Source organism: Taudactylus pleione, unplaced genomic scaffold, assembly GCF_031769625.1.
Source record: "Taudactylus pleione unplaced genomic scaffold, aTauple2 ptg000935l, whole genome shotgun sequence".
NCBI classification, from domain to species: Eukaryota; Metazoa; Chordata; class Amphibia; order Anura; family Myobatrachidae; genus Taudactylus; species Taudactylus pleione.
This window is the reverse complement of record NW_028285336.1, coordinates 953,162-978,721: the sequence shown is the minus strand read 5'-3', so window position 1 is coordinate 978,721 and position 25,560 is coordinate 953,162. Positions and strand designations below refer to the sequence as shown.

Here is a 25,560-nt window from a genome sequence, read left to right as displayed (position 1 = left end):
TGTGTAGCTTAGTAAAGAAGCATGACACAGTTCTCTCATGGGGTAGATCATATTTTTGCTCTGCTAAAGAATTCTGTGTAGGAAAAAATGGTGCGCAGTGTTTTATTGTACAAGTGTATGGTATTTAGTATTTACAGATGTTTGTATTCACTTCATGTTTTGTTAAGCAATCTACTTTTTTCTGATTCTCCAATGTTTGTAAAAAACACAAAGAGAAAAAGCCTCTTCTAATAGTAAAAGGTGAGTATACGGTTAATTAATATCGGGTAGGACGTGGCCTTTTGCCAGAGTGTGTCAGTTATAGAGAAAGCAAGCGCAGTGTTTCTACAGCACTGATACACATATGAATACAATCGGCCTCGCAGGCTTTATCAACAAATATCAATGAAAAGGAAGTTGTGGGTAACATAAGGAAGAGTCTTCGTGTCACAAGCAGAACAGTACTTTAGGCGGTGTCATCGTTTTTTTGTCACCACTTTCTGTCATCCATACTGCTCTGCTCTCAATGCAAACATCATTATCATGGGCAAACATGACTCCTGGAAACCACTGGCCATCACCGTGATGTTTCTGAGTGAGTGAATATTGTTGTGAATCAGACATTAATATATACTTTGTACTGATTTGACACTTATTAATGTCACTTTGCAGCTACAGTATACTATGTTTCTGCCTGACCTGCAGATACTAGACGTTAACTTAGTCATTTGAATCTTCACTTCTGTTCTTTCTGTCAGACTAATTTGCCATTTAAATAATTTGTGTGATGTTGTAAAAAAACGTTAAAACTGTTTTTGTTCTTCCAAAACTGTGAATTTGGAATTATACTGTAGATAACTTGCAGTGTGTCATTTATTCTGGTACTGGTAACGTAATGTTATACTTACTAAAAAACAGATGGATTTTTCAGACTTACAGTAAACTTGCTTTGTAGTTCTGTTCACTTTGAAACATAATTGAAATACAGAGAAAGAAATGTAATGTGAAGTAGAATGCGTGGAATATTGCCTTTAGTACATTGTCCATTAGCTTTCTGGAAATATTTGTATAATCGGGGCATTCTGATGTTGCATGCTAGCTGGTCTTCTTTTCAATGGTAGCTGTCTGTTTCATCCATACAATCTGCTGGGAACAGCAGCACCATGTCGTTCTGTCCTGTCTTAGATGAGCTCCTGGTGGAGTCCTGGCACCACGTCTCACAGTAGGTCATGTGATAGGTAGAAATATTTATCATTGTAAACACAACTGGCTGACTAGGATCATTCTGAGGTCAGTGCATTTGCCCTGCCGAAAGCACAGGAAGAGTGGAGGTGTGTATGCAGTACATGCAAGCTATCTCTAATTTCCAGGGACAGTGCAAGATACAAATGTGTCCTTGCTTATGCAGCACCATGTACACCATGCGATAAGATATGCCTGGCATGAGGAGCCGCCCGGTCTCATGCTACTCTGCTAGCGCTGGGTGTCTTTTGTTGTCGAAAATTCATCTAAGTCGCAATGCGATGTGAGTAGGACGCACCAACGTGTACATTTACTAAGATTCGATTTGGTCCTGGGGGAATTTACCAAGCTTCCGGTTTTGACAAGATCGTTTTGATTGATGGTGTATTTGGCCGATCCTGTCCGTTTTGAAGTCCTGATTTAACCGCCCAAATTTCTCTTCCGAACAAGCAGGCTGCACATATCAGTGAAATATGTGCAGACTGTTGTTTTTTTTTTATTTTTAGGGTTGACTTTTTGTTAAAAAAATGATGTGAGGTCCCCCCCAAAAGGCTAACCAGCCCCGGACTTGCTAGACTGTCCTGGTACCGAAAATTACGGGGAACAAAATGAGTAGTGTTCCACCGTAAATTAGGTACCAGCACTAGGCTGCAAGGCCAGTCCTGTTTTTAATTATAGGGGGAAAAAATTGTGTAGGGGTCCCCCTATAATTAAAACCAGCACCGGACCCTTTCTAGCGGGGGGCTGAGGCCACATCCTGGGGATCCCTTTCACTGGGACCCCCAGCCGCAGCATCAGTCCTGACCACTAGTCAGCCCAGGCCAGGGATCCCTGGGAAGTTGGGGACCCCCCCAATAAAGGGGTCCCCCTCGCCAGGGCACCCCTGGCTTAGGCTGATAGCCCAGGGCTATCCCCGCCACCCTAGGGCGGTGGGTAGCTGGTTGAAAGTGTATGAGATAGTAATACACTTAGTGTTTTTTCCCCCTATAATTAAAACCAGGACTGGCCCTGCAGCCTGGTGCTGGTACCTAATTTACGGTGGAACCCTACTCATTTCCCGTACTGTTAGGTACCAGGACAGGCTGGCACGTCCTTTTTTTTTTAATTAACCCTTAGAACACACTTGCCATTCAGAAACATACAAAAAGCACACTGATTTGTGTATGTTCGATGGCAACTCGCAGCTATTGAGTCCCCGATTTAAATGTAAAACGGGCGACTTTAGCAAAAAGAATAATGGTAAATACACGATTTTTATTAAAAAAGTGAAAAGTACTTCCGATTTGAGCCGATGGTGATATAATTTATGTTGTTTAAACTCCCGAATTTGTGGCATTAAACCACTCGATTTCAACCTGAAAAATGAAGAAATCTTCCGACTTTAATGATAGTAAATTCCCACTTTGCAAAAAAGTGATATCACCCGAAAATGCAAATCGGGACAAACACGGATCTTAGTAAATTTACTCCCAGGAGACTGTGCTGATTAATTTCATATGAGACATTTGTATATCTGTGTGTGCCTGAGGGGGAGATGCACTAAGCCTTGGAGAGTGATAGTGGAGAGTGATAAAGTAACAACCAATCAGCTCCCAATTGCCATTTTACAAACACAGCCTGTAAAGTGACAGGAGCTGATTGGTTGATACTTTATAACTCTCCAAGGCTAAGTACATCTCCCCCTGAGTATGTAAATGGAACTTGGTGTGGAAAAAAGCTGCGGCCGCTGCATTGTAGCACTTGACATGCTGATTCAGAGACTCAATCAGGGGTCTATTTACTAAGCAGTGTTAGGAGACAGAGTGAAAAGTGATAAGGTGCCAGCCAATCAGCTCCTAACTGTCATCTCACAGGCTGTGTTTGAAAAATGACAGTTGGGAGCTGATTGGCTGGCACCTTATCACTTTCTTATCACTTTTCACTCTGTCTCCTAACACTGCTTAGTAAATAGACCCCTCAGTCGCACGCAGATACAATCTTCGCATATAAAATTAATCAGCATAGTCTCCTGGTGCATCCTAGTCGCATCGAATTGTGACTTAGACACACTTTTGGCAAAAAAAGATTGTAAGGATGTCCGGCGCTAGCAGAGTCTCATGGGTCCACAAGCACAAAGAGGGATTGTTTTGGCACAACTGCAGCAAAGATGAGTGAGGACACATCTGTATATAAATTCTGTCTCTGTTCTTCTGTGTACCTGCCATATTGGTCTGGCCAGATAGAAGTGGGGCTACGCGATAGTTACACTGCACTAGGCATAGACAAACTAAGCAAATGCCTAGGGGCACCTAAGGCAGCCTAGGGCTGGCAGAGGTTTGGGGCAGGCACGGCCGGGGCACCTGCTGCTGCCTGGGCAGAGACTATGGCAGCTGCTACTGTCACTGTGCAGCGTCCATGACTGGAACTCAGCTGACAGCTCCGATCGGTCCTGGCAGCAGCAAACAGTGAGCAAGCAGTGGCGGAACAGCCAGCGACAGTTTGCGGTGACGGGACATCAGGATGACAGCTAGTGGTTAGCGTGGGTGCTGTGCTGGGACAGGGGTGAAGGGTTCTGTGCTGGGAGAGGGGTGCTGTACTCTGCTGGGACAGGGTTGCTGCGTGAGGGGTACTGTGCTGTGATCGGTGCTGGGAGAAGGTTGCTGTGCTATGATCTGTGCTGGGTGAGGGGTGCTGGGAGCGCAGGACAATGGGGAATGGGGCCACAGCACAGTGAGATCAAGCCCCTTCTGTAAGGCCACATGCTTTTTGAGGAACCAGTGGGGGGCACCACCCAAAATCTTGCCTAGGTCACTAATTTGGCTAGGGCCGGCTCTGCACAGTACTGTTTGTGTTGTGGTCAGGTGGTTCATGAGTATTGAAGAAAGATAACTAAGTTTTGAGTGTACTGTTCAGAACAGGGATGTGGAACCTCAGGCCCAGGGCCGTATAAGACCCGTGGAATCATTTGGTCTGGCCCTCAGAGCTTTTTTATGCACCCTTATCTGGCTAGCAGGGTGCCTAGAATAGCACCCTGCAGCCAGAATCTATGCAGCAGTGCCGCCTGGAGCACGGTCACACAGCTGCCCGGAGCATCCTCATGATGCTTCGGGCATTGCTGTAATCACTGGCGATTGTAGCCCTGCCCCAGGTGACGTCACACAGAGGGCACATGGTCAGCAATAGGCCTGCAAATAATGTTATATATATCAAAATGGCCCTCGGCATTAAAAAGGTTCCCACCCCTGGTTTAGAAAGTACTTTAAAATAATTACAATGAGATACACAGATCTTCAGCAGAGTGGAAGGTTACAGTTGGGAGATAATTTGAAGCAAGGAAAGAGATGTATGTTGACAGGGTCACCAAGACTTGCGGCAGTCCCAGGTGCTGCTAGAAAGTCTAGCCACATGAGGGGCATGGCTACTCTTACTCATTCAGTAAAGAGCTTTTGTGCTGGGGGATGTGGTTACAACATTGTAGAGGGCATGGATCCCAGGATTCCTACACTCTCAGGTCCAGGTATCCAGTACTCACTTCCACCATATCAACTCCACTGTTTGTTGGTGCAGTTTTATTAATTGCTTTGTATGTTAATAAAAGTATTTTATATTGGATTTGATCAATTACAGGGAGACAATTTAGGGTTTGACAGAGAGGAGCCACAGTAGAAAATATTTTGATACAGTTAGCGGCTGCTGATTGGCTGGGACCCTCGTGACAGTTGATTGGTTGTGAAATGAGTGGTTGTCAATCAGCGGCCGCTTACTCAAGCGCGGCCTCTAATTGGCTGGCGGGCCCGGTTACTGACAAAAACTATGTGGTCTCTGTCATTCACCGGGGTAGAGATGCATATGTTAACACATGCATCTCTACATGTCTGATATGCACCGCGGGAAGACACGTGGAGCCTACTGGACAAGGGGACAGATCCGACGCCAGGTGGTAGGTGAGTATTGGATTTTTTTCACAGGTAAATCGTTGGAATCCTACTGGACAAGGGAATGTGAACATCTGGCAGAAGGTAAGTATGTGTGAGTGTGTTAGGTATGTAATAAACTTTTACTCTCTACGGTGTACAGTATGTGTACTGTCGTTACTTTACTTTTTTTTTTTTTTACAGTGGGGGGTACGGGTGCCGGTCACCTGCTGACACTTGTAGTTCCACAAGTGCCAAAGGGCAGGCATGCTGACACCTGTAGTTTCACTGTAAAAAACAATAGTAACAGTCTATATTCCCCACTATCACCCCTGCACCCACCAGCCAGGTGCAGGGAAGAGTCCCAGGCTTCAGCATAAGCCTGGGGTGCTCAGGAGAGGGGGGACTGGCTCTGAGAGTGCAGTGCTGGTTCATAAAATACGGGGGAACCCTACTCATTTTTCCCCCATACTTTTAGAACCAGGGCTGGCTCAGGAGCCCGGTGGTGTTTATGCTTTTTTGGGGGGAACCCTACGTAATTTTTTTTAAAAACATTAACCCTTTCATTACTTTGAACACAAACAAGCAGTCTGCACATGTATCACTGATATGTGCGTACTGCTTGTTCGGGAGTATTTGGCTGCAGTCAGACACTGGAAACTCGGGGATAAACACGATCACATACACCATCAGAAAACACGACTTCAGCAAATCTCAATTCTTGGTAAATTTGAGAGTTTTAACAGGCAAAAATCACCAGAATTTCAGCGATGCAAATCGAGTTTCTACTCTGGCAATCTCGACCAAACTCGATTCTCCGATACCTGCTGTGATCCCTCCATTACAGCTGGCAGCCACCTCTCCCTTAGGTTTCTATAGGGGAAGCATTGCTGCCAAATTTACCAATATCCGGAATGCGATGCATTCCAGATATTGGCCCCCGCAGCTGATGCCATCTTAAGATGACGTTAGCCGCTGTAGCCTATGAGTTACACCGCGCACTATTAGCCAGTGGAGGGATTCGCCGGAACCCTCCCCGGCTATGGTGTATGTGCATGTGCAATCCAGGGGACCTCCTGTAGTGGTCGGCAGCTCTCAGGAGACATCGCAGGGACGGGTTCCTTTCGAAGCCCGTGTCCCTGATGATACATCCGGCCGCAGAGATCGCTTTTTGCAATGTGATATGGGGCGTTACTGGCATGCCCTGATCGCATTGCAAAAGTGATCCTTGATAAATGGAAACCTTAAGATGGGGATCCACTATACAATTTTCTGTCAGATATCTGTCCAATCTGGCTGGTTGAAATGAAAACCTGGTAACGTATGGGAGCAAATGACAGTCGTCCATTTGCTCACCAACTCTGGAAAATAGCCAAAAATGGTTGTTCAGACTAATTGGTTAAAACATTTTTTGGAATAAAAAAAATTCCCCAAAATCAACTTTTTCATTAGTTTAGGCATCCCAAATTTATTTGCAATATTTTTTAAGTGAAAAATATTTTTTTTATATAAAATTCTTTTACAATTTTTCAAATGCCCTCAAAGTACCCCCAAATCACTTTTTTTTTTACTTTTTTTTTGCATTTTTCATTTAATTAGTTTGAGATTAAATGAAAAAAGTTTACTTTTTATAATTGTTTTGCACTTTTTAAAAAAAAAAGCACAAATCAGCCATTTGACACCATTGAAAATGCCCACAAATAGCCTTCTATACGGTCCTGCTAACAAAATTATCAATTTTGGGGGGTTTAGGATGTTTCATGCACTTCTCTCACATCGCATTTGGCAGTCAATTCGCAAACCTACGCTGCGAGTACCACGAATAGGCTTTTTTTTTTTGGATTGAAGAATTCTCAGGTGCTCGCATTCGTGCAAAGTCTGCGAGTTTCATGAAACATACTCGCTACTCGCAATTCGCACCTAATTGGATTGACCCCTATGTTTGGTCAAGCTGCATAGTTTGGGATTGGTCTTAAAGAAACAAAGCTGAAGATACTAGGTTTTAGATGGTTGAGAAGTGAGGGACAAAAATTTTAATCTACCATTGCCTACTGTTGTCCATAGCTGGTACTGCATTGTACAAGCACATCACTCAATATTGATGGTGGGGATGTTAGTGTGGTCCACAGGAACAAACAGGAGATATTTAAATTCTGGATAGATTGTATCTGCAGCAATATAAATTAGCTGTATATAGAAGTAATTATTTTACCAGTTTATAGTATATTCTAGCCACAAATACCGTGACTCAGTCACTATTACCCTGTCCGGCAGTGCTTTACCAAGGTGGACTATCCTGTCTCAGAGCACTGTCAATCCACTTCCTGAGTTTCATGGGAGCAGCCATGTTGTCTTTGATTAGGTGAGCACCAGTATCCAGTCTCTTCCTGTCTCCTGCGCTCACATGACCACTTTAGTCTATTTCTGTCAAGAGTGTCCTATTTAAGCCTGCACCTGACTCAAGCACCTTCTCAGAACAATGTGGCTCTTTTCCTTCCAGGGATTTTTTTATGGGCCGCAGTGGCGTAACTAGGGTATTTGGAGCCCAGGGCAAATTGAAAAATGGAGCCCCATCTCCCTATGTGTGCGCCCAAATAATGGGCGTGGTCACTTGAAAATGGGGCATGTCAACATGACACACACACCTTTCTCGTCACTTTGAACATTCCTTTCCATTTCATATGCACCTTAATGCAGTGACCCTTATACAGTCCCCCTTATGCAGTGTCCCCAGTAGTGGTCCCCCAGTAGTGCTCCTTATACATTATCCCCAGTATGCAATGTCCCCAGTAGTGGTCCCTCTTATGCAGGCCCCCAGTAGTGCCCCTTATACAGTACGCCCAGTAGTGGTCCCCCCTTATGCAGTCCCCCATTAGTTCCACTTATACAGTGCCCCCAATATTGGTCCCCCTTATACAAGCCCCCAGTAGTGCCCCTTATACAGTGGCCCCAATAGTGGTCCCCCTTATGCAGGCCCCCAATAGTACCCCTTATACAGTGCACCCAGTAGTGGTCTCCCTTATGCAGGCCCCCAGTAGTGATCCCCCCTATCCAGTGCCCTTATACAGTGCCACTGTAGTGGTCCTCCCTATTCAGTGCCCCCAGGAGTGGAGCCCCTATGCAGTGCCCCTTATATAGTGCCCCCAGTAGTAGTCCCCCCACCGATGCAGTGCCCCCAGTAGTGGTCCCCCGATGCAGTGCCCCCAGTAGTGGTCCCCCGATGCAGTGCCCCCAGTAGTAGTCCCCCCAAGTAGTTCCCCCAGTAGAGGTCCCCCCCAGTAGTGCCCCCAGTAGTGGTCCCTCCCAATGCAGTGCCCCCAGTAGTAGTCCCCAGTAGAGGTCCCCCCCGATGCAGTGCCCCCAGTAGTAGTCCCGAGTAGAGGTCCCCCCCGATGCAGTGCCCCCAGTAGTGGTCTCCCCCAGTAGAGGCCACCCGCAATGCAGTGCCCCTAGTAGTAGTCCCCCCGATGCAGTGCCCCTAGTAGGGCAGACACACAAGTAAAAAATAAACACCTGAATCCCGGCTCCTGCCACTGTCCGCACCTCAGTCTCCCGGGCTGGGGCACTCTGTATTATGGGAGAGACGTCATGATGTCTCTCCCATAAACCCACTGCAGGAGCCGGAAGGAGGAGCTCATGAGTGGGCTCCAGCCTGGCTCTTGCAGTGGGTGCAGCAGCAGCCAATGAGTCTGTCTGACTCTCATTGGCAGCTGAAACACACACATCGCCACCGCGTCAGCAGCTATATGTATGTAAATGCACTGGCTAACCTGAGCCCGCCTCCCACCCTTTGCCTGGCGCTATTGAGTAACCGCTCAGGGGGAGGAAAATGGTGTGGCTGTGCAGCACAGGATGGCGCTGGGCGCAGGGAAGCCTAGCACCGGTCCTGAGTAAATGTGTAGTGCTGACCACACTCACTGCGGTTGGCACTACACTGGCTTTCTAGGACGGGCCGGTACCGTGGCCAGTGGCGCCACCTCACTGCTGCTCCAACAGCACCCAGGGCACAAGCCCCCAGCGGCCCTGCCCTAGTTACACCACTGATGGGCCACTCTGGAGTGCTGCGGAAGGTCCGAGACTTACCTATCTGTGCACTCTGATGGGGCCCGTCTGGCAGGGGTACAGGCTGCTGATGGTTAGCGGGCTGTGCGGGCAGGTCCCTGAGAGGCAGCGCTGGGTCTCTGGTGAAGTGTAGATGTGGTAGCTGGGAGTCTGTGCAGACGCTGCTGCCGGGTGCTGGGCGCCGTCAACTTGGATCTGGTCACATGTCAGGAGTGAGCCAATCCACTCTGCATAATTCACAGTCGGCTGAAACAGCCAATCCAGCTCAAGTCTTGGGTACTTAAGGGTTGTCTGGGAGCTCCTAGGTTGCCAGTGCAACGTCTTACACAGCTAGTCTGTGTCTAGTTTTCTGTGCTCCTTAGCTACATTCGCTTTCCAGTGTTCCAGTTTGCAGTATTGTTTCCTGCTTCACTTCATACTGCCACCTGCACTTTGTAACAGAGCCTTTGTAACACCAGCGTTTCCAGCCAGCACCAGAAAAAAGGTTCCTGCACTCCAACTTCTGGAGTCATGCTCAGATTACCCCGGAGGGGTTAATTTTCCTTCTTCTTCTTGGTCTCTGTCCTCCGCTTCCTCCTGCAAAGGCAGATACATTCATGAATAAATATCCTCTTCGTCCAGCTTCATTCCAATATCAAGAAACTGCTTACAAGGACTTCCCTGCACCCAGTCAGGTCCACAATCCGTTTTGGACGTGACAGATTTCACTGACTAGTGATTACAGTAAGTGCTATCCCCGATCCACTACCTGAACCTGCGCTGCTGGATTCCTGCAGGCTGCTGCCTCTGAGTTACTACATTCATTCTGCAGTCCTGTGCTGTATGCTGCTTCCAAGCCTGCGTTCAAGTACCAGTTCCATATTGGTTCTACTACTAACACTCTCAATAGTCTCACTCCAGTCCAAGCCTGCAGTCCCACTACTGCTATCTCCAGTCCCACTTTGGTACAAGCCTGCAGTACCACCCCAACTGACTGTTGCTCTCTCTCTCTTTCTGGGTCCACTCTGTTTTCTCTGCTGCTCTACCTCCAGTCCCAATCCGGTTCAAGACTCCGATCTACTCCAGTTAGTCTGCTGCTCTACCTCCGTTCCCAATCCAGCTCAAGTCTCTGGATCCATTCCGGTTACTCTGCTGCTCTACCTCCGGTACCAAACCGGTTCAAGGCTCCAGTTTCACTATGGCTACTCTGCAGTTACAGTACCTCTGGTCCCAGGTCGATTCAAGCTTCTGGTTCCACACGGGCTACTCTGCAATTACCTCGAGTTCCAGTCTGCATCAAGCCTCCAGTTTCACCCTGGCTGCATTGCATCATATTGCTTTTACTCAACATTGCAGCTCCTGACCTACTCTGGTACTCACTACTCACCATACCATTGATACCTCTATCGATGGTGGTTATTGCCCTGTGGGCTCTCTCCTAGAGTGTTGCAGTTCATGATAAGTATCTGCTACAAATGTTCATTCTGGTTGTTGGCGACTGGGTGCTGGAAATAAGTTCCTTTTGAGGATTTAGGCTCCATTGACCCAGCTCTGATAATCGGCCTGCAGCATCCATTAGCAGATTCCAGGCAGGCTACTGATCACCTGAATTACTCTTTGTGCTGTCTCCTGAGTTCTCAAACACTGGTTCCAGCCCCTTATCCTTATATCCAGAGTAAGGGATAGGGTTCCACTCAATTGTTTCCATGGACAGACTGGGAGCCTTGTACATGTCAATGAACTCTAAAAAGACCACCTGGAATTTACCACATGGGTCTCACCCATAAGTAGACCTCTTATTATACCACCACTATTCTGCTACAGCACAGTCCACAGGTCCTGACTTGGATCAAAAAACCGTAAACGTGACATTACTGTACTGTACTGATATTAAGGACCAAAGTTAGTGTCCTCAAGCTATACTCATTCTGTTACAAAGTTGGTACTAGTGACTTCAATGTCACACAAATTGCAACTATTAAATACCAGTTGTTTTTTGTGAATGTAGTATTGTAAGAGAAGAGACTCATAACTACCACAATATTGTTAGGCACTTTGCTGCTACTAAATCTATATTGTCACCGTTTTGGGCTGGTCACACTCCAACATCTATATCAGCAATTACTCATACAGTACCCACACAAAATGCAAATGTACTGTACCTTTTATTAAAGAAGATTTTATAGTTTCCAAAAAGAACGTTAGTTTTCACATGGAAAAGACAATCCAAGAGACCAAAAACATGATTTCTTGTATTAAAATTAGAAAGTGTGCTAAAAGCAAATGGGTGAATTTTTTTCTATAACCACCAACATATACTTTGTGGCTCTTGCATTGATGTTAATCCACCTTTCCAAAACAACAATAATCTGTTACGATTCTCACTCGATGATGAGATCGCAGGACTGCTGACAATGGGCAAGACTGGGTAGAGGTGTGGCAGTCCTTCCACAACTGGAGCTAGCTGGAGTGAGACTGCAGAAAGATAACACAACACAAGCAGCGGCAGGTCACTATGGTATGAGAAATGTCTAGGGACTATAATGCAGCTAGGATGCTAGACAGGGACTGACTAGACCAGAGCCGTAACTAGACTTTTTGGTGCCCTGTGCCAGAAAGAGCATTGGCGCCCCCCTCTATTCAAAGGGACACGATGCACCCAAGAAAGGGCCCATGGCTTCATTGGGAAGGACCAGGGAAGAGATAGGAGAGAACAGGAGATGCTGGGGATGAAAAAAGAGGAAGCTACAAGCAAGAATGATAAGAAACAGAAATTTGACAGGCCCAAACAGTGCCCCCTGACCTGTGGTGCCCTGTGCGATGGCACCATCCGCACTACCCTAGCTACGGCCCTGGACTAGACACAGGGTATGAGCTGCAAGGCAGGAGTGACCAGGACTATGATATGCAGGATTTCAGACAAGACTGGACTGGCAAGACAAGACTGACAAGGATAAAACAGACGTGACTGGACTGACAAGGACAAGACAGGCAAAACAGGACTAGAGGGCTGAGGTGTGACTTGAGACAAGAGGGAACAGCCGGAAGGACCGTGGTGAGACAAAAACTAGACGATGCAGCCTTGAGGGCCGATGTGCAACTTGAAACAGGACAAAGCAGCCTTGAGGGCCGTGACGACTGGAACTAGGTGCAGTGACTGAGACAGGACGGAGCGGCCCTGAGGGCCGTGGTTTATAGTATTCACAGCGCAGAAACTCAGTACCCTCAAATCAATTAATAAAATATGCTGTTAATAATTAGCATAAAGTATAACATAAATACACATTATAAATTAAATGCAATGCAGATAAAAGCATGAGCATACAAAATTAAACCAATGCCAGTGCTGAAATAGCTAGTTGAACTAGCATGCATAAAAGAATATAAAAATGTTTCCAATGGATATGATCCGGGTAAGCTGGAGTGTTAAGACATTCTGCTCTCCTCAGGAGGTCTCCTATATTGCTTATCCTAAAGACGGAAATTGTCCCAATGGAGTGCAAATGGACCTGGCACTGATATTTTTAGGCTGGAAATCAGTACAGGTGAGTGCTGGATGGATGTAAAGAGGCTCTCACCTAGATGCAGAGTGATTCAGTGTCCAGCAGCGTGGCCTGTGTAGTCCAGGTGTGGCAGTGTGTCAAGCCACGTGTGTCTCCAGCTAACCGGCCGATGCACGGAAGCCTGTCAAGATGAACTGGTCAATGAGTGCAGCATTGGAAGTCCTGATCTATTCCTGAGGGACAATAATGAACCTGGCTGCCGGCAATAGGTAGCCGAAGATAGCAGCCGTGAGCACTGGTGGTGGTAATCCTCCTGTAAGTGGATAATAGTGGCAGTGAGGGCCGTGGTGACTGGTACTTGGTGATACGGCTTTGAGGGCCGATGTGCAACTTGAAAAAGGACAGAGCAGCTTTGAGGGCAGTGATGACTGGAACTAGATGCTGTGACTGAGACAGGACGGAGCAGCCTTGAGGGCCGTGGCGAGACTGGAATGAGGTGATGCGTCTGAGACAGAATGGAGCAGCCTTGGGGGCTGTGGCGTGACTGGAACAAGGTGATGTGGCTGAGACAGGATGGAATGGCCTTAAGGGCCGTGTGACGTGACTGGAACTAGATGATGCGAATGAGACAGGACAGTAAACAGATGAACTTTAGAGAAGGCAGGAACAGTGACTGGAAGCAGCACGGATGAGAACACTGCAAACTTGACTGGTGAACATAAACGGACATGGCTTGATAGTCAATGGATATGCAGGCTGAGATGCAGGAACCAGATGGTAGACAGGTGCACTCTAACACGACAGGAATACAGGCTCGATGACACACAGGCAGATCCAGATCAGACAAACAGGCACTGGGAACTGGAACAGCAAAACTTGGTAAGCCGGCTAGAACTCAGATTACTGAGAACACGACTATATACTCTGGAAGTCAGGCAGTACAACTGGCATGGAGTGAAGGGCTGGCTGTAACTTAACAGATGCAGGATCCAATCAGAGCAAAACCCTGCAAGCCTCCCTAATGACAGACTAGTGTGCAGCACAATTAATTAGTGTGCAGCTGAAGTCTGCATACAGACAGACAGGCAAGATACAGCTTAGCTGAAAATAGACTAGACAGGATTTCCAGCTGCCTGCAACAGCCGGAACAAGGACAAGACATGATGCAGTGTCCCAGTAGTAACTATGACTGGGAACTGCCACCAAGATGATCTGCTACCCGCAGATCCTAACAATCCAGATTCTAAATGTAGATTTCAGAACTAAAATCTGCACTTGAAAATGATAATGCTATTTTATATATTTTTAATGTTTGAATGAAACTTTACAATAATATAGTGGTCGTACAAGGCATACTATTTTGAATAATAATTAACCTTTGGTATAAAATGAGAGGACACCCCCAACATTGGACTTCTTAACACTTTCTGTAGTATAGGGTATTATTTCCTGGTGATCACTAGACAATGACTACTAAGAGAGCACATTGTTTTAAAGAGGTGCCTAATCAGTGTAAGTGCCAAAATGGGGGACATCATGCCCATATAGTGCCCTTCACCATTCACAGGCTCTACTAGTATTTCTGCAGTGCAGGTTGATATTTTATGGTGATCACCAGACAATAACCAATGAGGAGCCATTTCATTTGAAATTGGGGAGTTTATTGAAATATTCCCCATCTCTGGGCTTCATAATATTTTCTGCAATGCAAGGGTGTTCATGCGTGAGCCCACACATGATTCTCAGGGGGACACCCTTCTTTCAAATGAGGGTTCCTCAGAGTCAGTAGACGCCAGTATGAGGGAGATAGAGCATTTTTCAGCTCGCTTCTCTATTACCTGGCATCTAAAAGTGTTGGTGTAATTCATGACAGTGTGCATGAGAACGGAATAGGGACTACTGTTTGGTTTATTAAATCATAGAACTGTCTTCTCATGATAGCATTACTGTTTGCCTGATGCAGGGGCAATATATAGGTATATATATATATATATATATATATATATATTAGCACAATGTCACTTTTACATTTAACTACTTTGAGAAGAAGGGTGCAGCAGCAGGTCAAGTTTTGTTTTTAAGCCAATTATTCCTATATTTATCTTTCACTTGTATTCATGAAAACACTTAATGCAGGAGATATGACTGATATCTCCTGGTTAAGTCCGTCTCCGTTAATTTCCATACTCCCCATATATTAATATGGGGATGTTGAAATTCCTTTATTCATCAAACTCAAATTAATGTTGTAAATGTACGCCATCGCTAGATGGTGTACAGCCTCCGCAAGCGCTCACAAGCTGCCGTTTAGATGGCACGGCAGCTTGTGTAGCAGATATTCTTCCCTCTTCTGTGCGCTCATTCTCCCTCTCCTCGTGGTGTCCGGCAGCGGCCGCACTCCCGTAGCACAATAAATCTTACCCTGGCAGCAGTCTTCTCCGGGACCTCTGGCTCCCTCCTTCAGGTCCCACTGACTCCGGCTCATAAAACATTGCCACTGGGGAGCAGACAGAGGGGAGTCGCTTCCCGCCAGCAGCAGCATGCAGCGGTGGGGAGAACATAGATAAGTATCCTTTGAAAATAAATATATATTATATTCAATTACCGCAGCTGTAATCAGTACTGTGCATGCGCTGCTTCTGTGAACGGAAGTGGCACATACGCAGAACTGATTACAGCTGCAGCAAGATAGGAGGAGGCAGGGAAAAGTATCTCTCTTCCTAAAACTGTCATCACAAAAATGACAGCTTTTCGGAATCGATACTTATGGAGCAGAGGAAATTAAATAGAACTAGGACATACAAGTTCTAAATCTAATTATCTCTAGAGATTTTTCAGTAATGATGAATAGATCCCTCAGACACATGAACTATTTGCTACTACTTGCAAGCCTTGTAATTCTAAGTATATGAAGCTAGTTGTATTTGTTAGTTTAAACTATTGCAGCTAAGAAGATTATTAACAACATAGATTAATAACCGGTTAATAAAGCCTTATTGTAAATTATACCTTAATGTTACCCCACAGTTTGATTACCTCCTAAATTCATGCTACTGTACTACTGAATAGGTAACCTTAAAGATATAGGCCCTGATTCAGAGCCGGACGCTCTGACCAGAGCGCTCGCTCTGAATCAGGGCCCACCTCCATTAATATGGAGCGTCCTCCTGGACGCTCGTATAGCTGTGGGTCACCACCCACAGCATATACGAGCGTGCAGGATGATGGTCGCGATGGTCTTGACCATCGCGACCATCGAAACTGCGAGCAAAAGCCTGCGGTTGAGTTTTTCAACCGTAAGGCCAGGAGTGATTTTGGCTCTATCAGAGCCAAAATCACTCCCACTGACATCACTAGTGATGTCAGTGGGGCCGGCTTCAGACGGTAGGTCGTTCCCTTGGGGACGCCTCCATCTGGCAGGCACGCCCCCGACACGCCCACCAAAGGGGGCGTGCTGTCAGTCAACATCGACAGCACGCCCCCTTTGATGAGACACTCAGAGCGAAGGAAAGTCCTTCGCTCTTCGGGTCTCGCGCATGCGCACGACGGAGCTCCCTCCGTCGTGCGCATGCGCAGTGCGGACCATCGACCCACTTGCGAGCGGACAGCCGCTCGCAAGTGGGTCTGAATGAGGGCCATAATTCAGCATTTTCATGGGTAAAAACGATTCCTATTAGAAAGGACCTTTTTGTGGCACACTCATGCAGCATTAATTGTGAACACTGAAGGTAATTGTTTTATTGGTACTTGGTGCCATGGAGAAGCTGCAGAGCCTGTAGCATTTCTCTATAACCTATCTTCTCTGTCTGTGCAGGTTGTGCTCGTGCTGGTGGAAAACTGTAAGGCCAGGAGTGATTTTGGCTCTATCAGAGCCAAAATCACTCCCACTGACATCACTAGTGATGTCAGTGGGGCCGGCTTCAGACGGTAGGTCGTTCCCTTGGGGACGCCTCCATCTGGCAGGCACGCCCCCGACACGCCCACCAAAGGGGGCGTGCTGTCAGTCAACATCGACAGCACGCCCCCTTTGATGAGACACTCAGAGCGAAGGAAAGTCCTTCGCTCTTCGGGTCTCGCGCATGCGCAGTGCGGACCATCGACCCACTTGCGAGCGGACAGCCGCTCGCAAGTGGGTCTGAATGAGGGCCATAATTCAGCATTTTCATGGGTAAAAACGATTCCTATTAGAAAGGACCTTTTTGTGGCACACTCATGCAGCATTAATTGTGAACACTGAAGGTAATTGTTTTATTGGTACTTGGTGCCATGGAGAAGCTGCAGAGCCTGTAGCATTTCTCTATAACCTATCTTCTCTGTCTGTGCAGGTTGTGCTCGTGCTGGTGGAAAACTGGAGGAAGAGATAGGTGAGTTTACAGTTACAACCAGAAAGAATTAGTAATATTTTCCTCGAATAATAAAACCTTTCTTAGGAAACCCATAAACCCAACACCTTGCAACAGCTTATCCACTCATCTTTATTATACTACAGACAAAACTCTGGGAAAATGCAGATGCACACTCTAAGCACTAAGCGTTCTAATGATCAAAATATTTATAATAAACTCCAACAATTAACATGATTTTTTAAGTAAGGTTCTTAGCACATATTTGGCCAAAGATGTTTGTCCACCTGCCACATCACGTTGAACATCATAAGGTGGGTCCCTAACATCTCTAATGCTGATACATTAAATAAATGTATCTAGGACTTACTTTTAATAGAGCCCATTTAAATGTGTGTACTGCAATGTACAGGACCCATACCAATCACCTGGGGCAGGTGGGAGGAGTGCTAGCCCAGGAGAATGAGTCTCATCTTCAAATTAACCTTAAATACACACATACTAAAGGTGCATACACACGGTATGATATCTATGAACGATAACGATATCGTTCAATGATCGTTTATATCGTTCATTTTTATGCAGTTAACATATTTACAGTAAAATAGGGACTTACATTTCCTTTTCCTTCCTTATTTTAGTCTTATTTCCCATTATATATGATAGATTTACCTCCTTCTCACCCTTCACCCTCTCCTTTCCTACTCTTAGCACCTTTCTCTACTCCCATCCATACACTTTCTTTCAACCTCTTCAGTGTCTCATTCCATCTACTTGGGAACATTGGCCCTCATTCAGAGGCGGTCGCTATGGCACGATCGATCGTATCATAAAAGAGCGAGAAAATGCAAATCAAGCGCAAAGTCGCAGCGCACATCGTAGGCGAGGAAACTCCCATCAAAATGAAAACACACCTCGTGAGTCTCGTAAAGGGGTGAGCGATGACTACAGTCGCAGAAATTTGTCGGTCGCTGGCGCCAAGCTATGTGACCATCGTGGTTTTTTGGCAGAGTCAAGTTTCCACATCTGCACTTTCGATGGTTCTTCTGCCTATTTCGATGCGGATGCAAGCAGCGTGCCATTGCTTTGTTTTTTTTTGTCTATTCTTCTAATGTAAATTTTGCATGTGTTTTTTGATGTTTGGTTTAAGAAATCTGGCTATGCGCTTTATTATTTAAAAAACAAATGCTGGGATGTGCAGTACCACAAACCTAAAAAAATATAAAAAAAACATCTACAAAAACATGTATTTAGCATTTGAACCAAAAAAAGGGAATTATGATTATTAAATGTATTTTAAATGGTTTTGCAAACAAATGTAATATAAATATCACATACAGAGACCAACCAAATGTAATGTCCTTTTAAAAAGAAAAAAAAGCCAATTAACGCAACCACTTTGCTAATATACATTGCAATAACAAACACCTGTTACTTTTATAATTGACTCCAGACATCGGCAGAGGCAGAAACCATCGCCTGCAGTCGCAGTGCTTGAGGTAGACCCTGGGCTCACTACGAGAAGTAGCATCTTAAAGGCTGCGGTATGATGTGTGCGATGACACGCTCAGTAATTTATGCACGCCTTCCCCTGTTACCACCCACAAACGGAACTATCTGTCACTCAGAGCTACGATATAGAGATAAGGGAAGGAGGTGGTAGGGAAGGATGGATTGCACAGGAATATTGGTGGGTAAAAAAGATCGTTATAAAGTAATAAAGATAGAAGGTGCAGCCTCGGAGTAACTTGAGTATATCAGAGAGAAGAGAAAAAGGACTCCGTATGTGGGGCACACTCCTATAGAATTACCAAGCTATAAAAAATACCTTTTATTGAAATTCATTAAAAATGAAAAGAGAAAAAAATGGCCCAAAATACCTATCAGGTTGGACAATACAAACAAACAAACAAACAAACAAACAAACAAACAAACAAACAAACAATTCTCCAATCGTAGGAGATACACTGTAATATTACTGCAGTTTATGTTGTATATTTTGGTCAATACCTATGGAAAAAATATATCATGTTTATATCTTTCAAAAACCACAAGGCAGGACTTTTCGGTATTAAGATATACAATTTGGATGTAATCGGCAATCACAATTGTTTTTTATATATATTGAAATATATACAACAGTCGATAATCACAGTTGTTTCTTATATATACATATACATATAGCAATGTAGGTATTCAGGATTGCCTCTAAGCAGATTCCTGCTATGCAATCATCTCAATTGTGTTGTGTATTTAGTCAGAAACTATGGAATAAGTATATGTATCTTATGTTAATCTCTTTCAAAACCCAATGTCCAGCATGCCCGAAAGATGCGATATTTCCCAGTAACTGTCGGCCGCATCGGGCAGTGTATGCCGAGCCGCGGCCGACAGACAGACATTTTCTGTGTTCCTTCTTACGGAAGGAACAGGGAAATGTCTCCTCCCCCGGGGGCGGAGCGCGGATGTCGGGCTGATACACTGTGAGAGAAATCTCACAGTGTATGACGGCGACATCTGCGGCTGGCAGCCGGCCAGATAATATGTCTGTCGGTCTGACAGGCATTTTATCTGGCCGTGTATGCCCAGCATTACCCTGTCAGTGCTACATCTTGATATTGGACTTGGCAACTGTAAACAAGTTTTCAGACACAGAAATACTCTTATACAGTCTCTTGAAAACTACTATAGGAATACTATTTCTCAGGAAACCTCCCCTTCTGCATTCTACAAGATACACAAATGTCATCTGGCCTACTTTCATACAGCAACTGTGTGCCTGAGTTAACTTTGATGCACTACAATGTACAAGATGCACCCAAATGAAACTGGCTAAATCCACCACTAGGTAATGTGAAATCCATAATGTATAAGTCTCTGATTTTGCTCTTCACCTCTTGCAGCTAATTTAAATTAGTGGGTGCTCATACTGTAGTTGCCAAGCAATTCAAATAGCTTCCAGTGAACCAGGCTGAGACAGTGCAGTATATTCACCTCTCATCTGATCCTGCATACAATAAACATTGGGTCATTTTTAACCAGTTCAATGATAACAATCATGCAGAGTTCAACAATTTGCACATTGCTAACCTTTTTTGTCTTTGTTTTCCTTCTCTCTTTTATTCTTAATTTAATAATAAATCTGCATACACACACAACGATTTAGTAAACTATTTTCGTTCAATTTTTCAAGGGAAAAAATTATGAAAATCGTTTACTAAAATCGTTCATTTACTAAATGTATTGAACAATTTTTTTGAACTACAAACGATCTTTGCATATTCCCTTACTGAAAATCGTTGAGTTGGTCAATCTGATTGGACTACAAACTACAAACGTGAACGCGCATGAACGATAATCGTTCATCGTTTTAACTATGAAAGTGAACGATTTTTTTAACGATTGAATGATAAACGATATCGTTATTGCTAATCGTTCAAAAAATCGTTGTGTGTGTATGCACCTTAAGCATTAGCATACCATTATTGCATTAAAATTGGTTGCACAACCATATTGTGCCCCACAGTTCCAACACACACACACATACACACATACACACACACCCACACACACTTGTTAGCACCATGCTATGCATGGGAAGTAGTCGGGAAGCCGACGGATGAAATCCCAACCACTGGCTTCCCGGCTGTCTAATCTTGGCAAGGTACTAATGACAGGCATCGAAATCCCGACGCCTGTCATTAGACCTACGCCAGGAGCCCGACACCCGGCATACTGATCGAAAGTAACCTGGGTACCGGGCGCAGACAGCCGTGGTGGGGATGGTTAGGTTAGGGGTTCCCGGGGGGAATTTAGGGTTAGGCACCCCCCCTGGAGGATTAGGGTTAGGCTAGGGGCAGGGCCACACCTAGGGGGGGGGCTGGAGGTGCACGTGCACCGGGTGCGCCGCTGTACCCGGTGCCAGTGACCTCCACCACGGAGCTGCAGAGAGGCTCCAAGCCAGGCGCCCGTTGGTAATATTTATTACCAGCGGGCACCCGGCTCCTTCTCTGCAGCGACACGGTGTAGCCGGAGCTGGAGTTCTCTCCCGAACTCCAGCTTCCGGCTCTCCCCACAGGCACTATGGGAGAGACGTCATGACGTTTCCCCCATAGTTCCGAGGAGCAGCCGGCGGACCGGACGTGACTCTGGATGCAGGAGCAGGGTTCAAGGTAAGTATTTTTGTTTTTTAATAAGCTGCACTACAGGGGCATTATTATGGGGGCAGGGGCATTACTATGGGGGCATGGGCAATAATGGGAATTACTAATAGGGCATGAGCACTACAGGGGCATTAATATTGGGGCATGAGCACTACAGAGGCATTACCACAGGGGCATTACTGTGGGGGCATGAGCACTACAGGGGCATTACTGTAAGGGCACTACAGGGATATTACTATGGGGCATGGGCACTACAGGGGCATTACTATGAGAGCATGGACACTACAGTGGCATTACTATGAAAGCATGGGCACTACAGGGGCATTACCACAAGGGCATTAATATGGGAGCAGGGGCATTACTATGGGGGTATTAACATATGGGCATTACAATATGGGCACTACTACAGGGGCATTATCATATGGGCACTACTACAGGGGCATTACTATATGGGCACTACTACAGGGGCATTACTATAGGGGCACTGCTGCAGAGGGAATTACCAGGGGGGGCGTCAAATTACTGTCTTGCCCCTGGTGACAAAAGTCCTAGTTTCGGCCCTGCTAGGGGAAGGGGGTGTTACGGTTAGGCAACCCTAAGGGAGGGTTAGGGTTAGGAGGGGGAATTAGGTTCGCGATACTTACCAAAAAGGACGATCGGGATTTTCACCTCTGCCGGGCTGCCGCTGTCGGGATTAGAACCGCTGGCCACATAATCATACCAATTCCGCTATGCATATGTAAATGACCTTCATTGAGAATATGGTTGCTCACTAACTAAGCTGGTACAATGTAAACACAAATTAAGTTAAATCACTTAAGCACTGCACTATGCATTATTTCATACAGTATTAACAAATGTTGACACAATAGGTAAAGTTTTCCTTTTTGTTTCTTAGATATACGGTATGCTGTCATCGGAGCCTGTTTAGGCACAGTTTTTGCTGTCGCTTTTATTGCTATAAAACTTTACATGATAAAGAAACACATGTTGGATAATAATTTTTCAGGTGAGCCTTCTTGATAATACTCTGCACATGAAGTGGTTATACACTGGCTGAACTGGCTGCACAGTTGCCCTGTCACATTTGGTCATACATGTACAAGGCATCATTAGCAAGGTTGGATGATGGCCGCAGTCATGGTAAAACTGAATGTACTGTCGTCTGATGGCTCCTCATTAAACTCTCATTGTGATCAGTTTTCTGTTTGGTCACATACTTGCTGTAATGTTTAATGCATATTGGCACTGTAGAATATGAGTGATATTACAAATAGCCAAACTTTGGTCCTCTGTTGAAATTGACACTAGGCTTGATTCTAAGTTGTACGCTAATGCCACCGCCGCTGCAAATGTGTATTCAGATGAGTAAATATGCAAATGTCGCAAATGCCGAGAGATGTATTGAGCGTCCCACTGGCAGCTTTGCAAAGCCAAGCATCTGTGTACAAAGACGCAGCATCGCTCACAGGGCCTGATTCTGACCCGCTCGCGAGCGCTGAGCGCTCGCAAGCGGGTCGATGGTGCCCTAGTGCAAATGCGCACGATGGAGGGAGCTACGTCGTGCGCATGCGCGAGACCCAAATAACGATGGGGTAGCCGTCGTTATGGGTCTCGCACCAAAGGGGGCGTGCTGTTGATGGTGAGTGCCGGGGGCGTGGCTGCCAGACGGAGGCGTTCCCATGGGAACGCCTACCGTCTGGGTCCGGCCCCACTGACATCACTAGTGATGTCAGTGGGAGTGATTTTGGCTCTGATAGAGCCAAAATCACTCCAGGGCTTGTGGTCACCGAGACCCTACCGCAGGGTCTTGTCGCAAGCCCGATGGTCGCGATGGTCTTGACCATCGCGACCATCATCATGGACGCTCACATAAGCTGTGGGTGGTAACCCACAGCTATGCGAGCGTCCAAGAGGCCGCTCCAATGTTAGGTAGGAGGGCCCTGATTCAGAGCGAGCACTCTGGTCAGAGCGTCCGGCTCTGAATCAGGCCCACAGATCACTCAATTATCGCAGTCCTGAGTGAGACTATAATCCTGCAGAATGGCCATGGGAACTGAGACACCGGAGTCATATTTCTTGCGAACTGGATGGCAAACAGGGTGTGACATGCCCCCAAAATGGTCGCATCACATCTGTTATCTTTGCCACAACTTCCCTTCACCTCCCCAAAACGCTCCCTGACTGTCAATCAGTGCGAAAAAAAAGTTGCTGCGTACAGATATGATAATATACCGTGACGCAGTGCGACTTACATGCATGCGCAGTTTACATGCACGCTTTAATAAATCAAATCCATAAACATCTACATTGTGTACAACTCTGAATCAGGCCCACTGTCAACATATCGATCAGCTTTTCCAATACACCATTTGCCTGTAACTAGAATATTTTATTTGTTTAATTCCCAGAATCTGAGTCTTTTAATCTCAAGAACAGGTAAGGATTTTATGTTAATGGTATATCATGCCTTTAGGTGTACATTTACTAAGTGACTGCTTTGCTCCTTCTGCGTTTTCCCAGCAGTTCAGCGGTCACGCTATTTACTAAAGCTATAACGGCTGTGAAACCACCAAGTAGTAGAAATCGCCTTGGTACACATCGCCATCTAGATTTTTAGAATTTGTGTCGCTTTTAGAAACCAGTGTAACACTGCCAGCAAACCCACCCCCAAAAATGGCCTGTGCATGTTTTTTTTTTAAATAAAAATGCTGTGCCCCACATTGCAGTTTGATAACCAACACTAGGGGGTATATTTAACAAAGTTCGTTTTTACTTTCGATTTGATGTTCGATTTAGCTCACCTCAAACCGAATCAAATCGAAAGTACAAATCCCTCATTTACTAAAATTCAATTTTAGAAGCATTTTGTAAATCAAATTTGATTACGGTTCGGTTTTGAACAGTGATTTGCTGTTCGATTTTGCATGTTCATGTACAAAATGAAATACAAATCCCCGACTGAATAGAACTGCTTCATGTTTTCACTTTCAGCATGAGCAGTTCGTTTTCACGCAGACACATGCATACATCAGTGAGATGCATGCATGTATCTTACTGTAACAAGCTTAGAAAGAGTTAAATTAATAACAAAAAATTATGTGGGGTCCCCCCATAAAACAGAACCAACCCCAGACTTTTCATAGCCAGTCCTGGTTGTCTAAGTACAGGGGAAAAATTGCATAGGGTACCCTCTGTTCTTACTGGGCTCTGATCCTGTCCTGGTTCTGGAATTACATGGGAAAAATGCATAGGGTTCCCCTGTAATCTCCAGAACCAGCGCCGGACCCTTTCTAGTGGGGGGCTGATGCCACAGATGGGGAGCCCTTTCGCCGGGCTCCCCCGCTACAACATCAGCCCTGACCACGGATACCTGGGGAGTTGGGGACCCCCCAATAAAGGGGTCCCCCTCTCCTGGACACCCCTGGCCTAGGCTGATAGCCCAGGGCTATTCCCACCACCCCTGGGCAGTGGGTGGCAGGTTGATAGGGCAAGTGTAGTGCATTTGAAATAGTTTCAAATATTACCTTTTGCTGTGGAGCTGCAGATCCCGGCAAGCCTCCCCCGCATGCTGGTAGTTGGAGAACCACAAGTACCAGCATTTGGGGCATTACAAGCCTGCTGGTACCTGTAGTTCCACTGCAAAAGCAATATTAAAAAAACACAGGACTTACACACCATCCACAGTATAAGTTTATTAAACATACATACACTCACACATGTACACACACATGTACTCATACTCACCTATGTATCCTTGTAGCATTGGTCCCCTTCTCAAGTAGAATATCCATACGGTACCTGTGAAAAAAAAAACACACTCACCTTCTCCTATGCGTAGATTGGTCCTCTTTGGTCCAAAGTAGGAATCCCGGGACTTGCCAAAATAAAAAAACGAGTAACGCGATCCACGCAACATGTAACAACCACGATGGTTGTTATCTCCCGACTGAAGCACTCAGACAAGGCTTCTGCCTTTGTAGAGCCATATCTGAGCATTCATTGGCTGAGAGAGGTCAGCCAATGAACGGCTCCCTCCATTGAAGTCAGTGATGGGAACCGCAGAGCAAACTTTAATAACACTGCGTCTCTCCATTGACTTCAATGGAGGGAGCCGTTCATTGGCTGAGAGAGGCAGGGGCTGACCTGCCAAAGAACGCTCAGATACGGCTCTACAGAGAGGTCAGCTCCCACCTCTCTCAGCCAATTTTACGGCTCCCTTCATTGAAGTCAATGGTTGGAACCGCAGAGTAAACTTTAATAACCCTGTGTCTCTCCATTGATTCAATGGAGGGAGCCATTTATGGCTGAGAGAGGTGGGGGCTGACCTCTCTCAGCCAATGAATGCTCATATACAGTACGTCTCTACAAAGGCTAGAGTCGAGCCTGAGCTCTT

General features: G+C 45.7%; 1 protein-coding gene across 1 annotated transcript in view; it reads left to right on the top strand.

The window, feature by feature from the left end:
* Positions 1 to 336: 336 nt before the first annotated feature.
* The window catches only part of TMEM273 (transmembrane protein 273), a 51,969-nt gene continuing 26,745 nt past the window's right edge, over positions 337 to 25,560 (top strand). The window contains exons 1-4 of the mRNA XM_088459795.1: positions 337 to 574; positions 16,984 to 17,022; positions 22,063 to 22,173; positions 23,576 to 23,603. Coding sequence (XP_088315921.1) covers positions 523 to 574; positions 16,984 to 17,022; positions 22,063 to 22,173; positions 23,576 to 23,603 — 230 coding nt within the window. The 5' untranslated portion in view covers positions 337 to 522. The remainder of the gene's footprint in view (positions 575 to 16,983; positions 17,023 to 22,062; positions 22,174 to 23,575; positions 23,604 to 25,560) is intronic.